This window comes from Canis lupus, chromosome 5 (genome assembly GCF_011100685.1).
Source record: "Canis lupus familiaris isolate Mischka breed German Shepherd chromosome 5, alternate assembly UU_Cfam_GSD_1.0, whole genome shotgun sequence".
NCBI lineage: Eukaryota > Metazoa > Chordata > Mammalia > Carnivora > Canidae > Canis > Canis lupus.
The window spans coordinates 57,415,735-57,439,122 of record NC_049226.1 but is presented as its reverse complement, the minus strand read 5'-3'; the positions used below and the strand labels follow the sequence as shown (position 1 = coordinate 57,439,122).

The window sequence follows — 23,388 nt, the reverse complement described above, 5'->3', positions numbered from 1 at the left end:
TATGACTTAGTATTTATATTTTTTATTTTAGGCATTCTAATAGGTGTACGGCAGTGTCTCATTCTGGCTTTACTTCACATTTCCCCAGTGACCAATGCTGCTGCACACAGTTTCACAGGCTTATGGACCATTTGTGTATCTTCCCTTACCACGTCTGTCCTAAAATTTCTGTACCTTTTTTTAAAAAGATTTTATTTATTTATTCATGAGACACACACACACACACATAGAGAGAGAGAGAGAGAGAGAGAGAGACAGAAGAGAGACACAGGCAGACTCCATGCAGGGAGCCTGATGTGGGATTTGATCCTGGGATTCCAGGATCACACCCTAGGCCAAAGGCAGGCACTAAACCACTGAGCCACCCAGGAATCCCCTCTGTACTTTTTTAGTTGGAGTTGGACTTTATATTGTTGATATTTAGGGGCTCATTATATATTCTGGATATAAGACTGTTGTCGGATTTATGTGCTACAAATACTTTTTCCTAGGGGCACCTGGATGGTTCAGTGGCTGAGCGTCTGCCTTTGGCTCAGGTTGTGATCTGGGGTCCAGAGATCCAGTCCCACATTAGGCTCCCTACAGGGAGCCTGCATCTCCCTCTCCTTCTGTGTCTCTCATGAATAAATAAATAAAATCTTTTTAAAAAATATTTTTCCTAGGTTGTGGCTTATCCATTTTCTTAATGTCTTTTATAAGAGAAATTAATAATTCTCATGAAATCCAAGATTTATTTTTTTAACTATGATCTTATTCATGCATGTCTGTAATAATTTTTTTTGTAGCTAATTTCTGCTTCCCAAGATGGAAGAAGATGCTAGCCTATTCCCTAAGAAGGAGCTTTTGGACAATGTCCCACTTTCGGAAGATGGTAATAAAGGTCTTTTCACAAATAACAGGTGTTTAGCAAAAATGAAGATAAATGATGTGCTTCATAGTTTCCTTTAATTATTTTTCATAAGAAAGACTACATCTTTTAAGCTTATTTTTTTCTCAAAGAAGGAGCTTATTTTTTTCTGTCTTTAGTTGAAAGAAAGATAAATTATGGCTGAGAATCTTGAAAGTGGCAGAACATAGTTTTCTATTTTCTAACATCTCTATTGAGAAATATGATGCCATTTTTATCCCAACCCTTTGAATATGACCTATTTTTGTTTTCTTTGCCTGAAAGCTGTTAGATTAAAAAAAATCACTGATAATCTCAAATATTTTCTAAGATGTGCTTTGATGTAGGCTGATGCTGGGCACCAGGCAGGACAATCCAACTTGGACTAATATCCTTGGTCCTCCATCTACCCCCAGCATGGCTTCTTTCTCAGTACTGAAGTAGGTATAGTGAGGCATGGTGATGTGAGGTGAAGTCGTGTGAGATATTGTGAGATGAGGCAAGATGAGATCATATGAAGTATGGTAAGGGATAAGGTGATCAAGTGAGATGGGCTGAAGTGTGGTGTGGTGAGGTGAGGTATGGTGAGGTGTAATGAGATGAGGTAAGTGAAGTGTGGTGAGGTGTGGTGAGATGAGTTATGACATGGTGAGGTATGGTGTGGTAAGGTGAGATGTGGTGAGGTGAAGTGAGCTGATGTGAGGTGTGGTAAAGTAAGGTGTGATGCAGAGGTCTGGTGTGAGGTGTGGTGAGGTTAGTGAGGTGATGTGAGATGATGAGGTGTGGTATTGCGTGATATGGTGATGTGAGCTGAGGTAACATATGGTGTGATGAGGTGAAGTGAAGTTTGATGAGGTGTGATGAGGTGAAGCGAAGTTTAATGAGGTGTGATGAGGTGAAGTAAGATGTGGTAAGGTGAGATGAGATATGGTGACATGAAATGAGGTCAGATGTGGTGGTGAGGTCAGGTATGGTGAGGTAAAGTATGGTGTGTTGAGGTGAGGTGAAGTGTGGTATGTGGTTTATAGTGGTGTAAGGTGGTGAGGTGAGGTGTGGTGAGGTGTAGTGTGATGTGGTAAGGTGAGGTAAGGTAAGGTTGGTGAGGTGAGGTATGGTGTGGTGTGTTGAAGTGAAATTTGGTGAAGTAAGATATGGTGAGGTGAGGTGAGGTGTGGTGAGATAAGGTGAAGTGAGTGAGTGAGATGTACTCACCATACGCAATATACTTCACCATACACAAAGATGTATGGTGAAGTGTGGTGTGGTGAGGTATGTTATGGTGTGATGTTGTGAACTGTGGTGAGGTGAAGTGAGATGCAATGGGGTGAGGTAAGATATGGGTGAAGAATATTGAGGTGGGGGATCCCTGGGTGGCGCAGCGGTTTGGCGCCTGCCTTTGGCCCAGGGCGCGATCCTGGAGACCTGGGATCGAATCCCACGTCGGGCTCCCGGTGCATGGAGCCTGCTTCTCCCTCTGCCTATGTCTCTGCCTCTCTCTCTCTCTGTGTGACTATCATAAATAAATAAAAAATTTAAAAAAAAAAAGAATATTGAGGTGGGATGAGATATCATGCGGTGTGTTGAGGTGAGGTATGGTCTGATGTGGTGTGGTGAGGTGAGGTGAAGTGTGGTGATGTGAGGTTTAGTGAGGTGAGATGTGGAGAGTGGTTTGGTGAGGTGAGGTGTGATATGCTGTGATTTGTGGTATTGTAAGGTTTGGTGAGATAAGCTGTAGTGAGGCGAGGTGAGGTGAGGTATGGTGAGGTGTCTTGAGTTGAGGTGAGGTATGGTAAGGTGAGGTGTGGTGTGGTGAGGTAAGATGTGGTGAGGTGTCTTGAGGTAAGGTGAGGTATGATGCGGTGAGATATGGTGTGGTGAGATGGATGAGGTATGGTGAGGTGTGGTGAGATGTGGTGAAGTGAGATAAGGGTAGGTGAGGTGTGGTGACATGACACATGGTGAGGTGGGATGAGGTGAGGTGAAGTATGGAGTGACATGGTATGGCAATGTGAGGTGAGATGAGATGTGATGTGGTGTGGTTTGTGGTATTGTGAGATCTGGTCAGCTGAAGTGTGGTGAGGTGAGATGAAATGAGGTAAAGTGTGGGTAAGATGAGGTGAGTTGTGGTGTGGTGAGGTCAGGTAAGGTGTGAGGACATGAGGTGTGGTGTAGTGAAGTGAGGTGTGGTAAGGTGAGGTCAGGTGAAGTCAAGTGAGGTGTGGAGTGATGTGGTATGGTGATTGAGGTGAGGTAAGGTATGGTGTGATGAGGTGAAGTGATATGGTGTGGTATGGTTTGGTTTGTGGTGTGATAAGGTTTAGTAAGTGAGGTAAGGAGTAGTGAGGTGATATGAGCTGTGATGTGAGCTCAATGTGGTGATTGAGGGAAGGTATGGTAAAATGAAGTGAGATTAGGTGAAGTGAGGTGAGGTGAAGTTATGTGAGGTGGAGTTAGGTAAGGTGAAGTGTGGTATGGTGAAGTGTAGTGTGGTGAAGTGAGGTGTGGTGCAATGAGATAAGATGAGATGTAGTGGGGTGAGGAGAGATGTAGTGGGGTGAGGTATGGTGAGGTATGTTGAGGTGAGGTATGATGAGGTGAGGTGATGTGTGGTGAAGTGAGGTTTTGTAGAGGTGAGGTGTGGTGAAGTGAGGTTTTGTAGGGTGAGACGTGGAATGTGGTATGATGAGGTGTGGTGTGGTATGGTATGGTTTGTGGGTTGTGAGGTTTGGTGAGATGAGGGATGGTGAGGTGTTTGAGGTGAGGTATCATGTGGTATCTTGAGGTGAGGTAAGGTATGATGAGGTGAGGTGTGATGTATAGTGGGATAAGATGGGTGAGCTATGGTGAAGTGAGGTTAAATGAGAGGAGGTGTGGTGAGGTGAGGTATGATGTGAAGTGAGGTGAGATGTGGTAAGGTGAGGTAAGATGAAGTATGGAGTGATGTGGTATGTTGATGTGACATGAGGAGAGATGTGGTGAGATGAGGTGTGGTGTGGAGTGGCATGGTATGGTGATGTGAGGTGAGATGAGACATGGTGTGGTGTGGCTTGTGGTGTTGTGAAATTTGGTCATGTAAGGTATGGTGAGGTGAGATGAGATGAGGTAAAGTGTGGTGAGATGAGGTAAGTTGTGGTATGGTGAGGTGAAGTAAGGTGTGGTGATGTGAGGTTGGGTGAGGTGAGGTGAGGTGTGGAGTGATGTGGTATGGTGATTGAGGTGAGAATAGGCATGGTGTAGTGTAATGTGGTTTGTGATGTGAGGTAAGGTGTGGTGAGATGAAGTGAGATAAATGGAGGTGAGATTAGGTGAGTTGTTTTGGAGTAAGGTGAGGTAAAGTTAGATGAGGTGAGGTGTGAGATGAAGTGAGGTGAGTTGAGATTTTTGAGAAATGGTGAGTTGAGGTGAGATGTGGTGAGATAAGGTGAAGTGTGGTGTAGTGAGGTAAGGTGTGGTGAGGTGAGATGAAGTGAGGTATGGTGAAGTGAGTTATGGTGAGATGTGATAGCGTGAAGTGAGCTATCATGAGGTACAGTGTAGTGAGATGAAGTGAGTTGTGGTTTGTTGAGGTGAAGCGAGGTAAGGTATAGTGAGATGAGGTGTAGTGAGATGAAGTGAGGTGAACTGAGGTGATATTAGATGAGGTGTGTTGAGGTTAGGTGAGGAATGGTGATATGAGGTAAGGTGAAATGAGGTGAGTTGAGGTACAATTAAGTGGGGTATAGTGAGGTGAGGCAAGGTATGGTGATATGAGGTAAGGTATGGTGAGGTGAGATGAGATGAGGTATGGTGAGGTCAGTTGAGGTGTGATATGAGGTAAGGTGTGGTGAGGTGAGGTCAGGTGACATGAGTTGAGGTGAACTGAATGAGATTAGGTGAGGTATGGTGAGGTAAGATATGGTGGAATGTGCTGAGGTAAATCAGTGCCAACCTTTCCATCTTCTAAAATTGTGTAGGGTTTTCTTGTCCACTCTCCTTCCTATACTCCTTGTGATTTGCACTGATGCCTTTTTTAATTCCTTTCCAGTCATTTTCACTGAGATTTAATGAAGGAGTAGTAATATATGGTATTGTGTAGATTGGCCATGTTTTGCTGGAAGTCTTTAAGACAGTATTTCTCAAACTTTTCTGTCAGAGAACCTTTACATTCTTAAAAATTATTGAAGACCCAAAGAACTTTTATGTTAATTGTATCTTTTAATATTTGCTGTATTAAATATTAAAGCTGAAAATTTTTAATATTCACTTAAATTAGCAAAACTGAAACTACTATAGGTAACAGAAAGAGTCTGATTTATCAGAAGATGGTTGAATCCTCATATCTCATCGAAGTTAGTCTGTTGTGATTCATAGGTCATGTGGCTTTTGCAAAACTCTACACTTAAGAAATGAGCGTGAAAAAGACAATGATGTTTTAGTATTATTAAGAAAATAGTTTTGATGTTGCAGACACTCTAGAAGGGTTTCAGGCACTCACATCAGGGTTCCCTGGGTGGGCCACACTTTGAGAACCGTGGTTCTAAGGTGCCATCAGCATAGTTGCCTGTCAGTTTGAGCTCTCTGGATTTATCCCAGGGCTTCAGACTTGAATGTCTATATCTGCTCTGTTTTCTCTCTTGCCTCGATTTCTAGAAAGAGAGGACCTAGAGGATCCAGAATATGAGGCTGAGTTTCTTCCTCCAGAAGCTGCAAACAGCGCTGACTTGGGATACTGCTGGTAAATGATGCGGGTGGGCAAGCCCAGCCTGGGCATCCTCTGTAGAGAGGCTGAGCTGGGCAGCGAGGTCAGGTGGCGTCCCTTCTACATTCAGCCCACAGAGAAAGCAGAGCACAGATGCTGATAAAAGTAAGAAGAGACCTGCAGTCCCGGATAGACTCAAGGCCTGCCACCTGCGGAAGACCTGGAGCCACCTAGAGAAGCTGCGAGAAGAGAAAGAGCTTTTCATTCAGAAAACCAGGTGAGGAGCGCCAGGGGGCTCAGTCTGACCTCAGTGGAGGTCATGAGCTTGGCATCCGGTCCCACCACGGGCCTGGCAACCCCCACCACCTGTTCCAGGCTCTGGGCTCCGTGGGGAGTCTGCTTCTCCCTCTCCCTCACCCCTTTCCTCACTTTCTTTCTCTCTCTCTCTAATAAATAAAGAAAAAGAAAATCAAGTTAGCCGAGTGGTGGTGGGCGGGGCCAGCAGCGGTAGCGAGCAATGGTGGGCGTGGTAAGTGGTGGGCGTGGCACGTGGCTGTGGGTGAGGCCTAGGTAGTAAGCTGTAATAGGAGGGGTGAGCAGTGGTGGGCGTGGTCAGTGGGGAGCAGCGGGCGTGGTGGGTGGGGGCAGGGTGGTGGGCGTGGCGAGTAGTGGTGGGGGTGGGCAGGTGGTGGGCGGGGCTACCCTTGTTCTGGAGGCTCTGGAGCTAGACCTGGAGGCGGTCCTGGAGTCCTGGATGGGCAGACCTCCTGCCTTGTGGGCTGTGGTCAGGTGAAGCTGCAGCCGGTGCCCTGGTCGCCCCCGCTGGGCCTGGACCTGGCCAGTGCCCTGTATGGGGCTTGCCCTCAGGTGCCCCTACGTGCCCCACAGGCCCTTCCTGCGTGTCCCACAGGCCCCTCGGTCAGCACCGGCAGGGATATAGGTGATCCCCAATGTCTGTGAAGAAACACAGAAAAGTCGGGAAGTTTTGAAGACGGTTATAGCTGTCACCCCTACACCACCGTTAACCTTTTCCCGTTGTTTCTTTCTCTGGAAGACATGCGTGCATTTACGTGATTTCTTTTTGCTATAAGTTATTTTCCCTAAGGAAATGGACCTCTCCCTACCTGTGCTGCATCCAGGTCCACAGGGCAGCTTAGAGCAAGTTTGATTCTGCCGTTTTCATCACAGGAGCTAGAGTTCTGCATCAGGGTTCAATCCAGGCCCACACACTGGCTGGCTGGCTGTTGGGTCTGTGGGTTTTAGAACACGGATGAGGTGCCACAGTTGGATGCCCTCTTGCCTGTGCCCTTTACATGCCTGAGCTCGTTCATTTGTGCTGGTTCATGTTAATTTTCATTTGGGAGGAGGTCACACAGGTGGCTTTCAGAAAACAGATGTCCAATACCCTGATCATGCAGCTTGCTTATGTGAGAGAAATCCCTGGAGAAATGATGTGACCTCAGACCCTGGCCTGGGTGAGAGGGGACAGGTGACATGGCCCCTGGCCTGGGTGAGAGGGGACAGGTGTCCTCAGCTCCTGGCCTGATTGAGAGGGGACAAGTGACTTTGGCTGCTGACCCGGGCAAGGGGGACAGCCCCTGGCCTGGGTGAGGGGGACAGGTGACTGCAGCACCTAGCCTAGGCAAGGAGAGCTGGAGGGAAATACCAACCTAGTCTGTGAAGGCCTAGACCTCACCCTGCCCTGAGCCCCACTGTCCTTTTCTGAAGATGGGTAATCATCGAGGCATCTGCGGGAAGGCATGCAGAGAGACTGAATTCCAGAGAACCACTTACTCAGATTCCGGTTTACTTTCAGAGGAGAGCTGCGTGCTTGCCACCAGAGGATAGATTCCATCACCAAACAACAAGCGAGCGTGGCAGCTGAGGTGGCTGCGGGAAAAGAGGCCAACAACACGTAGGTCTTGCGCACTGGGCACTGAGGGGGCTGACTAGTGCCATGCAAAAGAGGGGCATCCGGGCCCACTCCAACCATGACCTGTACCAACACCTGTGGCCTTGAGTACACGAGGAAGCAGCCTAGCTGACCTCCAGGGTGGGAAACACACAACCCCAAATGGAAACAAACAGATGATCACAAGGACAAGAAAGCTGATGGCCATGAGGTCAGGAGGGGTAATCACTTTGAGGCAGATGCCCAGGGAGGTGTCCTGAGAAATTACCTCCAGGCCAGGACCTAAATGACAGAAACAGCTTCTCTGTAGTAACCAGGAAAGAACCTTCTGGAGAGTGAAGTTGTGCAAAACCCCAAGAGACCCCGAACAGAGGGGCCACCCTGTGGGGACAGTGCAGGGATACCAATGGGCTTAGGGGAAGAAACATGAGGAAGGTGGGCAGAGGTGTAACCAGGGCAGGTTCTCCAGCAAATTCTATACCTGGCCAAGCAGCCAGAGGTGGGTGTAGGAGGTCACACCCACTGCCATCCCCATTGGCTGGTGTAGACAGATTTCTCTCAAGGGCATCACCGGGAAGGCCTGTGGGGTGGCAGCTGCAGGGAGGCTTTCAGGGCCGGGCTGACACCGCCTCCCAGCCTCCTTTGCCCCCTGCCCCTGTGCATCAGCAGCGCCGCCGTGGGCCGCCTCCAGGCAGTGTCCAGACGCCTGTGCATGGAGCTAGACAACGAGAGAGACATGCAGTCGAAGATCACGGCCCTGCTGCAGAAGAGCGAGTGAGTGAGGCAAGGCAGGCAGCCTTCCTGTGGGTGGCTGGATGCTGCCCCTCAAGTATTGAGTGTTGACTTTAACTGCCAAGAAATTGGAAGGGAGCTCATTGATGAAATCATTGAAAGGATAAGACTTCACATTTTTTGAAATGTTTCCCACTTTCTCCATGTGTGCTTACATTTTTAAGAACTATGAAATCTGCTTCTTTTCCTTTTCCCCTTTCCTGCTTTGTGCTTCCCAAGAACCACCAGCACCATTTTTAAAAAAGATTTTATTGATTTATTTGAGAGAGAAAAAGAGAGAGCGCATGAGTGGAGGGAGGGGTAGAGGGAGAAGCAGACCCCCTCACTGAGCAGGGAACCCAATGTGGGGCTCTGTCCAAGGACCTCAAGATCACGACCTGAGAGGAAAGCAGATGCTTCGCCTGCTGAGCCTCCCAAGTGTCCCTCACCAGCACCATTTTAAAAATTGTTTTGGGGGCGCCTGACAGGCTCAGTTCAGTTAGTTGAACGTCCGACTCTTGATCTCAGGGTCAGGAGGTGGAGCCCCGCCCCAGGTTCTAGGCTGGAGAGTTTGCCTGAGATTCTCCTCCCTTAGCCCCTCCCTGCTCACACTCTCCCTTAAAAAAAAAAGATTAAAAAGTGTTTCACAACCTTTGTAAAGCATCCCCCAGAAAAGAGACTGTTGCATTGTCTTTAATATTTTCCAGACCAGGCTGTGAACATCAGCATTGCCTCTAGCCAGTTGAAGCAAAAAAGGGATTTCAGGAGGGAATCAGATGGGTCATGTCCCTCATGTCCTGCTTCCCTGCACGGTGACCCCCTCCCCCAGGGGCAAGAGGGCATAGACAGACCTGGGCAGGGCGTCGGCCACAGGCCACCCCTCTGCTGGAAGAACCACAGATGCCCACCGCCCCCCCCCCCCATGGCGACTCTTGGGGCCAGGAATCTGTGTATAACCCATCCCTCCTGTGAGTTAGACACAAGCTGGTCTGATCTCCTGGGTCCCGTGGGCTAAAGCATAACACCCTCCCCAAAATCTAATGGGGAGAGGGGTGAGAGTAAGATGGCCAGGATGGTAGATCTATCTGTGAGCAAGCAAGGAAGGACAATGGGCATTTGTGTAGCCCTTGCTTGACAGTTGGCCACAGAGCCAGGTCTCACCAACCAGCACCCAGGTGGGCAGTAGTCTTTACTAGAATGGCAAAAACCCTGGAGCTCCTGCCTTGTCAGATCCCCAGATGCACCTGTGTTCTCGCATGTAGGGGTAATCTGGTGCATCCTCAGTTAAACATGACAAGCATTTATTACCTCAGCCATCCTAGACGGTCTGGAACCCAGGAGTAGTGTAGCTGAGGGGTTCTGGCTCAGGGTCTCCCATGAGGTGTCAGCCAAGGCAATATTGGAAGGTTCACTGGGCTGGGGTATCAGCCTCTGCTCACTCAGTTCCACCCAACATGGGCCTCATCCTAGGGCTACTTGTGACAGGGCACTGAGCCCCAGGGTGAACAATGTGGAGGGAGGGGGCAGTAGCAAAGCAAAAGCCCCAGAGTCATCTCAGAATGACATACCATTATTTCTGCCATGTTTGGATCAACCATGGGGCCAGGTGGGTGCAAACTCAGGGGTGTGCATACAGGAGGCAGGGTCACAGGCTGTCATCTTGGAGACTGGTCACCTCATACTGAGTCTCAAGTTCCCCAGCAAAACCAGCCACTATGCACTTGAGGCACCTGGCAAGTGGTGATCTGGGTGTTTACACCATCTCAGCACTGTCCTCTCTGAAATGATATTGTGTGGAAGTCATGGGGCTGCATGATGAGCTGAGCCACTGTGCCTCCTCGGAATCACAGCAGTGACAAAGACACAGGTGAAGAAGGAAGCCCTGTATGCAGATCATTCCTGAGGGCCCGAATCACTGCATCTGCCATAGTGGAAGGCCATCTGGGTCCTGAGGGGCATGTGCAGAGTGGGGCCAGCTCGGCCCTGGAGAGGGCAAATCTGTGTGGCTAGCCTGTCTGCCTCATTGATGAGAGGGTTCTCTCAAATGGGGTCTCGATATCCTCATGCTCTGGGCCAGTTCTGAGAAGTTCGCCCACTTGATGCCTCAGGCCATTGACCTCTGGGCCACCAGCCACACCTGCAGTGCTGCAGGGTCTCTGCAGATTGCAGCCTCCACAGGTGGTCCCTCAGGTGATTTGATTGACCCGATGCAGGTTCTTGGAGCTCTGCTCTCAAGGAGGACGTGCCTTCGGGCCATCCTGTGTTGCTTCCAACCACGTGCTGGGCAGAAATATCCATGAGTCTGGGATTCTGAGGAGGCCCCAGGTGTGGGTGGGGGAGGACCCTCCAGGGGGTCTCATGTGCACTGGGGTGCTAGCAAGTCACCTGAATTTGCGGCCTGGTGTCTCAAGTAGTGCTACTCACGTAGTCATTCAACAAATAGTAGTAAAGCACCTGCTACATACCAAACACTGTTCTAAGCATTTGGGATTCATCAGTGAATACAGCAAATGAAAAGCCATGCCCAGGGAGCCTCTGTTTTTGTGGTAATAGGAGACACACGATAAGCAAAACATGAAGTTCATGACAGGTGGCCCACATCGCACAGTTGCTGTGTCCTTGGACTCAAACTTCTATCTCACCAGGGGTCAGAGTGGTCACGGGCAGGGCAGGCAGGGCTTTGCTCACTCCGCGGGCTCTGTGCCGCTTCCCAGCCAGCCTCCAAGGTAGAGTGTCATGCTCAGGCACCAGCCTGAGAGCAGTAACATTCCTTTTGTCACTGCTGCAGACAGCATGCAGGTATCTCACGTTCCTGAGGTCAATGCCCACACAGACCTCCCTGGGCTAAAGCCGAGGAGTTGGCAGGGGTGCCTTCCTTTCTAGGGAGAGCTGCTTTCAGGTCCCTTCTGGCTCCTAGAGGCACACTCCTTCCTGGGCTCATCCCTCTCCCTGTCCTCCAGGCCAGCAGCATCTCTGGCCCTCTGACCTTCCTTCCATTGTCACCTCCCTCTGACCACATATTTTTCAGGCCTGAGGACCCCATAACCAATCAGCCATGCTCAAACATTCCTGCTGCCCATCCAGCCCACCTCCCTTCCATGCCCTGTCTGTACTGCATCCCAATGCCACAGGAGCCTCCTTCATTTTTTTAAAAAGATTTTATTTATTCACAAGTGACACACACACACAGAGGCAGAGATATAGTCAGAGGGAGAAGCAGGCTCCCTACGGGGGGTCTGATGTGGGACTGGATTCCAGGACCCGGGATCACGCCCTGAGCCAAAGGCCAGCGCTCAACAACTGAGCCACCAAGCATCCCAGGAAGCCCCCTTCAAAGGCAGCATCTCCTACCTGTGTCCCTGGCCTATTTCAGGGTGCACATCAGTGCTCAGGCCAGGTGGGGCAGGTGCAGGTGAGTGCCCGTGGGCACTCGGGAAGGGAGACCCAGGTTGGAACAGGGCAGGGCCCAGGGGTGCTGCAGGTACAGGGGGAGGCTTGCTCTCTAGCAACTGAGGCCCAGAGGGCTCCCAGGAGGAGGAGCTGCCCTTCAGTAGTGTTTGTCAAACCTGGATGTCCAGGCCCTCACAGACCTGGGAGTGGACGCTCCACAGAGGGTACGGCCCCAGGTCTCCAACAAAAGTGCCTCTTATTTGAAGGAACACCATGTGGCACCTTGCAATCCAGGAGGGACAGCTGGAGGATGTCCGAAAGTCTGCCCAAGAGGAGGAGGTGACCAGCAGGAAGTACCTCCGGGAGCAGGTGGCCAAGCAGCTCCACAAAGAGGAGGAGGCCTCAGAGAAGATCAAGCGGAACCGGCTGCTGAGAGTCAGGTGGGTGGCAAGGACCTGCCAGGGGACCTGCTGCTTCTTGGTAACCAGCCTGCCTGTGGTCCTGCCTGAGCCCCGCCCCTGGCCAGAGTCCCCCTGCAACCCCCTACTTAGCGACCTTAACATCCACTTTTCCTTTCCATCCCTGCTCTGGCTGCTCCCAGAGGCTTAGGCCCCACTCCCCAGGTGTAGCCCCTGTCCAGCAGCCTCCTAGTTGGCCAGGTTCCCAAGCAGGGCAGAGCAGCTTCTGCAGGGGTGTCAGGGCCACAGGGCCCAGCTCCGGCCACTGCAAATGAACACCCACTCCTGCTCCCCTGGTGCAGTCCCCATCTCCTTAGCTCTCAATCCTTCCCCGAGGTCCACTCTACTCTTGCCCCTCTTCATGCCAGCCAACCCATTGCCAGCTTTCTCCGCTGTTTCTGTGGGAGCCAAGCCCCTGGTCACTCACAGAGTCCTCACCCACCCCTCCCCACCAGCTTGGTTCTCATCCTGCCCTTGGTGCCAGCTCTGCCCCGAGTCCCCCTCCTGGACCTCGTCCTCGGCACAAGCACTCAGGTGCTGCCACCCTGGGCCTTAGGGACACTTGTTCCCCTGGGTGGGTGTGGCCCCTCCAGAGCTACTGGGCCCGGGTTTCTGTTCCCACTGCCCCATGCACCAGCAGGAAGTCCATGTGCCTCCAGAAGGATCATGTGCTCAGGCACCAGAAGCTGGTGGAAGATGCCCAGAAGAATCACAGGATCGCAGTGAAGTTCCTGAAGGCTTCCCTGAGAAGGTAGCGTATTCAGATCCTCTTCCTGTTGATACCCTGGAGGAGAAATATAAGAATGGATCCTTTGTTTTTATTTGAAATTCCCCAATTTTACTATTAAATCATCACCTGACTGTCAAAAAATAGTAAAATTTGTTTTCAGTTTTGCTCTGATCGCCCATTATTTTCAGAAGAGGACCTACCATAAAATGGCAGGAGCCTCTAGTCCAGAGAAACATGCCTCAGTGTTTCCTCGTGACATTCAGCACAGCACTTTGCATGTATTTTGTTTTCCTGGCGGACACAACCAACCCCCAGGCTCCTTCCAGTTCTGTACTAGCATGTCAGTATGACCTTGGTACTTCTGGTGAAAAATCCACCTTCCTCCAGAATTCGCGAGCAGGAGAAGGAGGAGGAGATGAAGTCCCGGGAGCACATGAAGAGGCGCATGGACGCCGTGCTGGCTCTGAAGAACAGCATCACTGCCAACAGGGTAGGCATCCGCTCAAAATCTGTCATCGACCTTTGCCCGCAGGGCACATCGCAATCCAGGAGGGACTATGTGAGAGCCTCCTGACACCCTCAGGGCCCCGTGCAATCCTCCAGGAGCCTGTCCAGGCCGTTCTATACCTGCACACTGCTCAGTCTGCCCTACCCTGTCCTGAATCCCTGCTCCTTGGGATGGATCCTGGGTCCTCAGACTCACCACAAGTGGCTGCCTGGGGGTCCACTAAGGTTCCCCAAGGATCCGTCACCCACAGGTCTGTGCTGGCTCTAGCCAGATGCCTAGCTGGCAGGGAAGAAAGTAGCACAAACCTGTCCTCAGGGGGCCTTGTCCATGGGAGGAGTGATGACAAGGCTCCAGGAGGACCAGGGCTGGGTGAGGCCACGTGCAGGGGCCCAGGACCTCGCTGGGGGAAGTGGCATCTGCCTGGGGCCTGGGCTGTGGAAGTTAGGCCTAGGAAGTGGAAAGGGGATGAAGGGGAACAGCATTTGCAAAGGCTCAGAGGCAAGAGAGAGCAGGCCTCTTGGAGGAAAGCCCAATGTGGCCAAGAAACAGCAAAGGGCCGAGGCTGGCAGCCTATCCTGCAGAGCTGCGGAAGACAGCATGTCAGTTAGGGGAACCCCTGAGGATCCTGAGGATGGTCAGTTGGTAGGTAGGCAGGGCCCAGGGACGGGGTAGCTCTGCAAACATCTATTCAGGCATCTCAGAACTAATTTAATGTCACCCATCCAACAGAAAGCTCTGGGGGTGGGTGTATGTGCACATGCGTGTGCCAGTGCTGTAACCTCACTGTTCTCTGTTCCCAAGGAAACACTCCGGAAATTTCAGGCATGGAGCCAGGCCAAGGCAGACCTGGCTGAGCAGAAGGCCCAAGCCGAGAAGGAGATGATTCTGGCCCAAGGTGGGGACGCTTTCAAGCAGCTTTTCCATCAGCGCCGGTGCGAGGAGCTGGAAGCCCAGAACCGGTGCGTGCAATGTAGCACTCCAGGGGAGATGCCTCTCTGGGCCATGGGAGACATGTCCGTCCTAGTTAGCCAAGCCGCTTCCCTCTCTGGGCTTCCCCCTCTGGGGCCTCCCCAGTCCTCAGAGCAGGTCCTTCCGGCCCCATCACCCCTAGGGTGGCCCCACTTGGATTCCTGGCCTGGTTTCCCGATTTCTCAGGAGCCACCCCGAGGCCCCAACATGGCTCACTGTCTGGCTCTGGGCTCTCCAAGGGCCCTGCCCTGGATGGCTATGGGCAGCCTAGGCTCTCGCTCCTGGGCTCCACTTTCTGATTTCCTCCAAACAGTCACTTGGTGCTGCCTCCTCAGTGTCCTACACCCCCTCGCAATCCTGAGATCCCCCCTTTCAGCCCTTCAGGGACCCTGTACACAGCCCCCTCAGGCTGCGCCCTGCCCTGCTTCCCACCCCCAAGTCCCCCGGAGGATGGGCTTCCCAAGGTCCTGCCCCTGACCCCACCCCCAGTCATGGTCACAGTTAGAGTCTTCCCAGGTGTGGCCTCCTGGTTCTCTCACCGGGGACAGCCTCTCTCATCTGGGGGTCACTATGCCCTGAATGTCACCACAGGAGCTTTGCCCTCAGCTCACCTGCTAGGGGCTCCCAGGGGCAGCCCCAAAAGCCCCTTAGTCTGGCACAGGCCTGGCACCTAGGAAGAGTCAGAAAGGAGCAGCTGGGATGAGTGAATGGGCAAATGGCCTCAAGCCCTACTGTGCCCTTGCTCTGTGCCTCATCAGGAGTGCCCAGCTGCTGGCCTGGAAACCAGGAGCAAACTTCAGCGCCTGTGGGGTGGAGGTTTACGGGGGTGCCGCAGCCAGGCTCTGCCGGAATCTCTAGTCCTGGGTCTCCATCCAGCCTGGCAGCCATCCTCGGCCTCATCTGCCTCCCAGGAGCCTGGGGCTTGTGTGGAAACCAGCTCCTTGCAACCCTGTGCCCCATGGGGCCGCACCAGTGTTCCTGAGGAAGGGGCTCTTGGGGAGGGGCTCTTGGGGCCCCCAGAGGCAGTTGGCATCTCACTTCCTCTGGGCCCATGTGGTATTCTCCCACAGCACCTTCAAGGAGGAGCAGAAGCTCAGAAAGCAGGAGATCATCAACCAGATCTTGAAAGAGGAGGCTGAGGAAGAGAAGAGAAAGAAGAAACAGTCTTCCCCCGCCCCAGCCATGGGCCAGGCGCCTCTGAGAGAGAAGACCTGGAGTTACATCACAGACATTTGTGAAGGGAGGGATGCAGTGGCCCTTCCCAGCTTCCCTGGAGTGAGCAAATGCCCCATCAAATACTCGCAGCACCAGGGGAAGCAGACGGGCAATGCTCCCAGGGACCCTGTTGGGACCTCTGGCTGAGATCCAACAAAGGCCACCCAGCCTGTCCCTGGGTAACCAAGACAGGCCGATGACCACAGGCCAGTGCCTGTTACCACCCTGGTGCCAAACATGTTCAGGACCCCTAGAGTCCAGCGTCCTCCCTCTCGTGCATTCCCCAATCCATTCAGTGCAATCGACCCTACCAAGTGCAGACTCTGTTCCAGCTCCCGGGCCAGTGACCTGTTTACCTGTCCCGGGGTGGGGGTGGGAGGGTGGGGGTCAGAGAACTCAGGATCCCCAGAGCCCAGTGCAGCACGTCCACTTCTGCCCTTGTGCACCCCAAGACCTGAAGGTCCAGGTCACCCCAGGTCTGTGGGGCCTTGATCTGGCCTGAGGTGGTTTTCAGTTTTCCTGTTTCCCAGCCCTGTGGCTGCAGAGTCTGCACCTCACCCCACACCCACCCCCTGCGCCCCCTGCCCCCACCCACATGCTGACCTGGCTCACACCCCAGGGCCTTCACACCTGCTACTTCCTCCCCTGTCCCCTGCCCTGGGAGCCTTCCCTGCCCATCTACACGAGGTGCCCTGTGTTTCTCTGCATTGGCACCCGCTCTACTTCCTTGGGAGCCTTTCACACGATTGTAGCAATGTCTCCTCCATCTCTGTCTGATGTCTCCTGGAGGAGGCTACACCCCAATTCCACTGCAGCCCAATCCCAGAGCCAGGCGTCCTCTGAGCATCAACCATGGATGGCTTTTCCAGGGCATAATTTATAGGAGCAAAAATTAGAAATAATGCAACACTAAGGGTCTGTGAGAAAGATTCCCGTAGGTCCATAAATTAGTATCTTTTGGATTCTTTTGTGGGCGTTGGAAAAAAATATTTAATGCCTTATAAAGACATTTATCTTTTATTTACTTATTTATTTATTTACTCATTCATTCATTCATTCATGAGAGATGCAGAGAGAGAGAGGCAGAGACACAGGCAGAGGGAAAAGCAGGCTCCATACAAGGAGCCCAAAACGGGACTCAATCCCAGGACCCCAGGATCTCACCCTGGGCCAAAGGCAGGAACTAAACCACTGAGGCACCCAGGGATCCCAACATTTATCATTTAAATGGGAAAGGTTACAAAACAGACTATGTTCTAGTGCCTAGATAAAGAGAACAAGATGCCTTTATCTTGGTGCCTGGGGGCTTATGGTGAGGGTCACTTTGTCCTTGCTAATCTGTAGAGTCCCTATTTGCAGGACAAGCTGCAGGATGGCGACAGGGCTGAACACCCCAAAGCCTCTCAGTTCTTGGAAGCCATTTCCAGTGAGTCTATCCAGGGGGACCTCAGGAATGTCAGCTGGGAGGATGACACACTGGCTGAGCCGGAGATCCCCGGGCTCTGGAAGGAAGACTATAAGCCGTACCAGGTAAACACTTCTGCTTCCAGGGCCATAAAGCCGGACAGTGGCCTGGCGCCTGCTGGCCCAGAGCACGAGGCCATAGACAGAGCTCCTGGCCAAGTTACTCACATCGCTTGGAGAGGCACCTTTACTTATGTCACTTGGGGAAATGTTGCTTCCTATTACAAGTTTCAACACCTTCCTCTGGGCCTGATTTAAAAATCTGGGAAACTGGGGCATCTGAGTGGCTCAGTCAATGAAGCATCCAACTCTTTTTTTGTTTTGCTTTGTTGCTGCTGAGACGTTAGCTCCTTATTTTCCTTTAAGATTATATATTTGAGAGAGAGAGAGAGAGCGCACACAGGAGAGCACGGAAGGGGGAGGGGCAGAGAGAGAGGGAACAGCAGACTTCCCGCTGAGCCTGGAGCCCAACCTGGGGCTCAGTTCCTCAACCCCGAAATCAGGACCTGAGCCAAAATCAGGAGTTGGACACTGAACCAAGCCCCCAGGCACCCCACACTCAGCACAGAGCCTGCATAAGATTCTTTCTCTCCTGGGGCGCCTGGTGGGGGGCTCCGTCCGTGAAGCATCTGCCTTCGGTTCAGATCATGATCTCAGGGTACTGGGATCCAGTCCTGCAAGGGGCTCCCTGCTCAGCGGGAAGTCTGCTTCTCCCTCTGTCCTTCCCCCTGCTCATGCTCTCTTGCTCTCTCTCTCTCTCTGTTTCAAATAAATAAAGTCTTAAAAAGATTCTCTCTCTCCCTCTGCTCCTCCCCTTCCAAAAAAGTATATATATAAATGGAAAATGAATAAAAACAGATAAATTAGTAAACTGTTCAAATATCTAAAAAACCCCACCTGGGCATTACTTCCCGGAAATCTGCTGGGCCCCTGGATGCATCTGCTCTTCCCATCTTTCCTTTTTCTCTGAAGGACGGCCTGCTGGCTGATGCCAGACTCCCCTGGCCTGGCTGCCCTGGGTCTAGCTCTGTGCCACCTCCTCCCGCTGCCCCCAGCCACCCCCCAGGGCACAGGTGGCAGAATGCCACTCTGGGCCTGGGCTTGCCCCTGGTGCCAGCCACTGTTACTGGAACCTCAGGTGCCCAAAGAGGAGGCAGACAGGAAGCCCGTGGATGGGACAAAGATGGACAAGGACATTCTGGCCCGTACCATGGAGCAGCTGCGCAGCCGAGTGACCCACAAGCAGGTGGTGTCAGGGCACGAGTTCAAAGGTCGCCCATTCAACAGCAAGCCCAAGCTCATTCACTTCAAGGTGAGCCCTGAGAACCCAGTGGGTGTGCAGGAGGGACAGACCCTGGTGCAGGGGACGGGGTGGGGGTCAGACACCAGCCCCTGAGGGTCCCCTGCTCAGGGCCAGCCTCCCTGGAGAGGGACAGCAAGGAGGTCAGGGCCCACACGTACTCATAGCCAGGAGAGGCTGCGGGGGCTCCGGGGCTGGCATGCAGTCCCTTGTCCATCCATCCATCTGTCCATCCCAGTAGGGCTCCGGCCTAGCCCACACCAACCTGGCTCCCCAGAAAGCCAATTCCCACCCCACTCTCCCTGCACTTCGTGCACCCCCAGAGGGGCTCTTCCCAGGTCAGGAAACCTGGGGAACTGCTCCTGGTCTGTGAGGATGGCCCTCACGCTTGTCCCCAGACCTTCCTCTGGCATCCTCACAGTGGCCATCGGATGTGAGGAAAGTCACCACATGCTCACAGAGGTGGCCACCCTCCAACAGGCTCCAAATAACTTCTGCTTTTCCCAGGATTTTGATATCGGCAAAGTGTACAAGAAGAAGATCACGTTGATAAACGCCACATACACCATCAACTACTGTAAACTGGTGGGCGTGGAGGAGCATCTCCGGGACTTCATCCACATAGAGTGAGGGGCTGTGGCGTGGGCTGTGGGTGGTTCTCACGCCTTCCCACCTCGCAGCCAGTGCTTCCGCGTGAGACCTTCTGCTGGAGGCTGCACTGTCTCTCTCCCTGTGTGGGTGTTGTTGGAGGCCAACCTCATTTTGCATGATCCGGGTGTGGCGGCCACATGCCCTTTCTTGTAGTGTATCACCCATTCTGGCCAAGATGCCCCTGGCAATTGTTGGGCCTTTTCTGTGTGAAGCTTAGACCCGTCCCTGCCACGGAATGGTCCCTTCCAACTGTCTGCATGTCCATTCTATCACCATGTTTCCCTTTCCTTCTGCAGAACCCCACTGGTGCATGAGTGGGTCTTTTTCCATCCACCTGGCCCCCCTAATGTTGCTTCTTCCTTGCTTTTTCCCCACATCTTTCTCAGGCAGACCTGCTGTCTCCACTACAGTGTCTCTCTTTTCTTCTCCTTTGCATTTTGCCTTTGGTTTTAAGGAAGTTTCTTCCTGGTTTCTGCTAGCTTTTAATTGATTTGGAGGCCCACAATGACCCAGGATGGCGCTAGGACTCCTGGCTGGAGTGCATGGCTGCAGGGCAGGTACCTACCACCCATCCCTGAGACCTGTCCCCACACTCTGTGCCTGCTGACCTGGGTTCTGGTCAGCTTCTCCCACATAGGACATGCTATTCTTTTCCGGGCACTGTTTGTAGGTCAGACGTGGGATCTGTGTGCCCCCCCTCTTTCCAGCAGCATTCTGGACTCTCCCCGCTCTGCAAAGGCTTATGTGGGCAGAGCGTACCCAGAAATTGCCCTTTAGCACTGTTACGCTGTCCTGTCCTGTCCTGGAGGCCCAGGATGTACCTGCGGTCCACTCATTCTTCATGCTGATCTATGGGTGTCTTGGGGAGTCGATCCTGAAGCATTCCCTGAGGGGGCTGGAGCTGAATCTCTCGTGGACAGCTACTTTCTTCCCACACTGCGGTTATCACCCTCCATCTTCTGGTCCCTATGACTGCTGTTGCAAAGTTGGCTTCCAGCCCAAAGGTACAGCCCTTGTGGGTTGTCTGGCTTCCCTCTGGCCACCTTGAGACCTCCTTGTCTCCCGTGTCCTGCAGGTGTGGGCTGATTTCTTAGATGTGTTAGGGCTCCCTGAGGACTCAGACCTCTGAACAACTGTGGACACCTCTCCAGCCATATGTCCAGGTGTGGTCTCGAGTCCCACGCTCACCTGGCCCTTCTCACTCTGGGTCTAATTGGCTGTTGAAATTGCTCACTGAGTCTCTGATTTCAGTGGCCATACTTCTCATTTCTCAAAGTCCTGCCTCCTGCCTCAGGCCCGCAGCTACATCTCGATGGTACCTTGTTCCCTTCTCATATCTGTGATTCTCTGTCTGTTGATAGTTTTAATGTTACATCTTTTAAAGTCACCATTCAATCGTTCTCTCATCCGAGGACCTTGGAGTTTGACCCTACTGTCTGCACGTATGTTGTTGGCTTACATGTGTCCTTTCCAACCTGGGATTCCCATCTTCTCACCAGAGGGATTCTGCCCCACTGGGTCTCTGTGATGTGGCATCAAAAACCTTCCCTCCCAACCAGAGACATTTTGGATTTGCTTCTGCCTGGTGCTGTGGGGTCATTACCAGCCAGGGGGGAGACAATTATATTAAATTTTTAGCTTATATCTTTCTAATTCAAGCACCTTTGGTAAAATCCAACCTTCTGAAAATACATCCCACATTAGAAATTCTCTGGGAGCTTCTTTTTCTCACTCAGGATCCAGACCAAGACAGGCCGACTGCCCTCAAATCTCCCTGTTTCATGGAAAATGGGGTTCAGAGGGTCCCAGCTGTGTTCAGGGTCAGTGTGAGTCCCCTACCTGGCTCATACCCCTCTCGCTGGTGTTGAAACCCTAGGCCTGTGGTTCCAGGCCGGCACATTCATGTCCCCAGTTTAACCGTGAGTACTGCTCACGCTGTGGCATCTGCCCCCTCTGGGGACCTGCCTTATTTGCCCATCGACTCCCTTACTCTGCACACATTCAGATGTTACTTGAGTGTCTCCTGGGACCTGGGCACTGGGGCACTGGGCCACAGTGCCCAGCACAGGCGGGAAGGAGTGCAGAGACCCACTCAAGTGTCTGCTTCTGTCCAACTATGCCTTCCCACTGCTCTGATTACATATCCTGTCAATTGTTGTGCCTGCAGCTTTGATCCCCCTGGTCCCATGTCAGCCGGGATGTCCTGCGAAGTACTTGTCACCTTCAAGCCCATGGTGAGTGCCTGTCCCAAAACCAGGTGATATAAACGGACTTTCCTCCATTGTGAGTGAGTGGTGGATGGAACTGGGTCTCTGCTTCTCCTTGGGCTCTGCAGACATCGGTGTGATTGGTGCTGGAGGAGGGAAACTTGGGCCTCAGTGGGGGTCACACAGGCCCCTGTTCTGTTTCCAGACACTTTCAGCAATGTTTCTGATGTTAGGAAGAATTACAAGGCTGCCCTGATGGTTTGCGAGCCAGCAGGTGTGATCCGTTGGTGCTCTTGGGTCTAAATGGGGCATGTTCAAGTGTCCTAAGGGTCCGTGGCCAGTGTGGGGCTCCTCCTGCTGCCGCCACACCCAGGTCCAGCCCATGGTTCTGAAGACAAGGCAAAGTTACAAACGTTATGGTGGTTGGGGTGTTTTGTTTTTTAGATAAACAAAGATCTAGAAGGAAACGTCTCATTTCTGGCTCAGACGGGTGGATTTTCTGTTCCACTGAAGTGCTCCACAAAGAAATGCACGGTAAGTCCAGAGACTCCCGAGCCAGTACCTCCAGGGAAGCCTTGGTGGCACCAAGCAGTGCATCCAGGTCTGGGCCTCGGTCCCACACAGCTCGGGTGAGGCTGGAGCAGCGGCCTGGGCAGGTGAGAGCTCGAGTACTGCTCTGAGCAAGTGAGTGTTCATGTGGACGCTGGGAAGCAGGGGCAAGTCCTGCAGCCACCGGGAGACCTCAGGGCTGATCTCAGGAGACTCGGTCACCTCAGATGCTCTGTGATGTCCCCTCTATTTCCTTCTGAAACTATAGTCACCATGCTGTGGACACCTCCCCAGGCCTGATGACTGAGATTTGTACCTTTGCACTACCTCCCACAACCACCTCTGCTGTCTGCACATGAGCTGGGGTTGTGGGTTCCTCACATAAGTTAGGTCGTACAGTGTCTTTCTCTGCCTGGCTTCTCTCACCGAGCAAAGTGCTCTCAACGTTCATCTGAGCTATTCCAAATGGTACGATTTCCTTCTTTTTTATTCCATCGTACATATACCCCATCTTCTTTATCTGTTCATCCACTGGCAGACACTTAAGCTGTCCCCATTGGTTGGTTATTGTAAATAATGTTGCTGTGAATATGGGGTTTCAGGTGTCTTTTTGAGTTAGTGGTTTCATTTCCTTGGATATATTGTTGGAGATGAGATTGCTGATCTCAGAGTAGTTCTACTTTTAACTTTTCGAGGAAATTCCAGACTGTTCTCCACAGTGGCTGCACCAGTTTGCACTCCCACCAACAGTGCATGAGGGTTCCCCTTTTCCACATCCTTGCCAACACCTGTCTGTTGATTCTAGCCGTTCCAACAGCTGTGAGGTGACACCTCATTGTAGTTTGACTTGCATTTCCCTGATGACAAGCAATGTTGAGTAACTTTCCACACACCTGTTGGCTGTCTACATGTGTCCTTTAGAAGAATGTGTGTTCAGGGTAGTGGAGAAGAGCTGCGTAGTACCCCATGGATCAACCACCTGAGTGCTCCATCCATAAGAACTGCCTTAATTTTAAATTGTCTATTTAAAAAAAGAAAAATGGGATCCCTGGGTGGCTCAGCAGTTTGGCGCCTGCCTTTGGCCCAGGGCGCGATCCTGGAGACCCGGGATCGAATCCCACATCGGGCTCCCGGTGCATGGAGCCTGCTTCTCCCTCTGCCTGTGTCTCTGCCTCTCTCTCTCTCTCTGTGACTATCATAAATAAATAAAAATTTAAAAAAAAAATTAAAAAAGAAAAATGTTTGTTCAGGTCCTCTGTCCATTTTTTTAAAAGATTTTATTTTTATTTATTAACAAGAGAAACAGATAGGCAGAGACACATGTAGAGAGAGAAGCAGGCTTCCTGTGGGGAGCTGGATGTGGGACTCAATCCCATGACCCCAGGATCACTCCCTGAGCTGAAGGCAGCGCTCAACCACTGAGCCACCCAGGTGTCCCTGCCTATTTTTATTTTTTTTAAAGATTTATTTATTTGTGATAGACAGAGAAAGAGAGAGAGAGAGGCAGAGACACAGGAGGAGGGAGAAGCAGGCTCCATGCCGGGAGTTGTGTGAGTGAGTTCTTTATATATTTTGGATGGCAAATATTTTTCTCATTCTATAGGTTGCCTTTTCATTTTGTTTACCTCTGCTGTGTAGGACTGAGTCTTTTAAAATTCTTTACTTTTAAAATTTTTATCATTGGAGTGTGGTTGACATAC

At 51.9% G+C, this 23,388-nt stretch overlaps 1 protein-coding gene across 10 annotated transcripts in view; it reads left to right on the top strand.

Annotated features, from left to right (window-relative positions):
- CFAP74 (cilia and flagella associated protein 74) overlaps positions 1–23,388 on the top strand; it is a 63,692-nt gene that overhangs the window by 8,316 nt on the left and 31,988 nt on the right. For 7 of the 10 annotated variants that reach the window (XR_005359790.1, XM_038537666.1, XM_038537664.1 and 4 more), the window contains exons 2-16: positions 786–871; positions 5,516–5,600; positions 5,695–5,841; positions 7,381–7,479; positions 8,143–8,250; positions 11,904–12,077; positions 12,736–12,846; positions 13,213–13,315; positions 14,135–14,292; positions 15,373–15,577; positions 16,877–17,047; positions 18,120–18,293; positions 18,789–18,907; positions 21,100–21,166; positions 21,584–21,673. Coding sequence is in view for 9 of the 10 variants with exons in the window: in XM_038537666.1 (XP_038393594.1) it covers positions 805–871; positions 5,516–5,600; positions 5,695–5,841; positions 7,381–7,479; positions 8,143–8,250; positions 11,904–12,077; positions 12,736–12,846; positions 13,213–13,315; positions 14,135–14,292; positions 15,373–15,577; positions 16,877–17,047; positions 18,120–18,293; positions 18,789–18,907; positions 21,100–21,166; positions 21,584–21,673 (1,878 nt within the window). In the remaining variant the exon portion in view is untranslated. The remainder of the gene's footprint in view (positions 1–785; positions 872–5,515; positions 5,601–5,694; positions 5,842–7,380; positions 7,480–8,142; positions 8,251–11,903; positions 12,078–12,735; positions 12,847–13,212; positions 13,316–14,134; positions 14,293–15,372; positions 15,578–16,876; positions 17,048–18,119; positions 18,294–18,788; positions 18,908–21,099; positions 21,167–21,583; positions 21,674–23,388) is intronic. The other 3 variants (XM_038537668.1, XM_038537662.1, XM_038537665.1) reach the window with 2 other exon arrangements.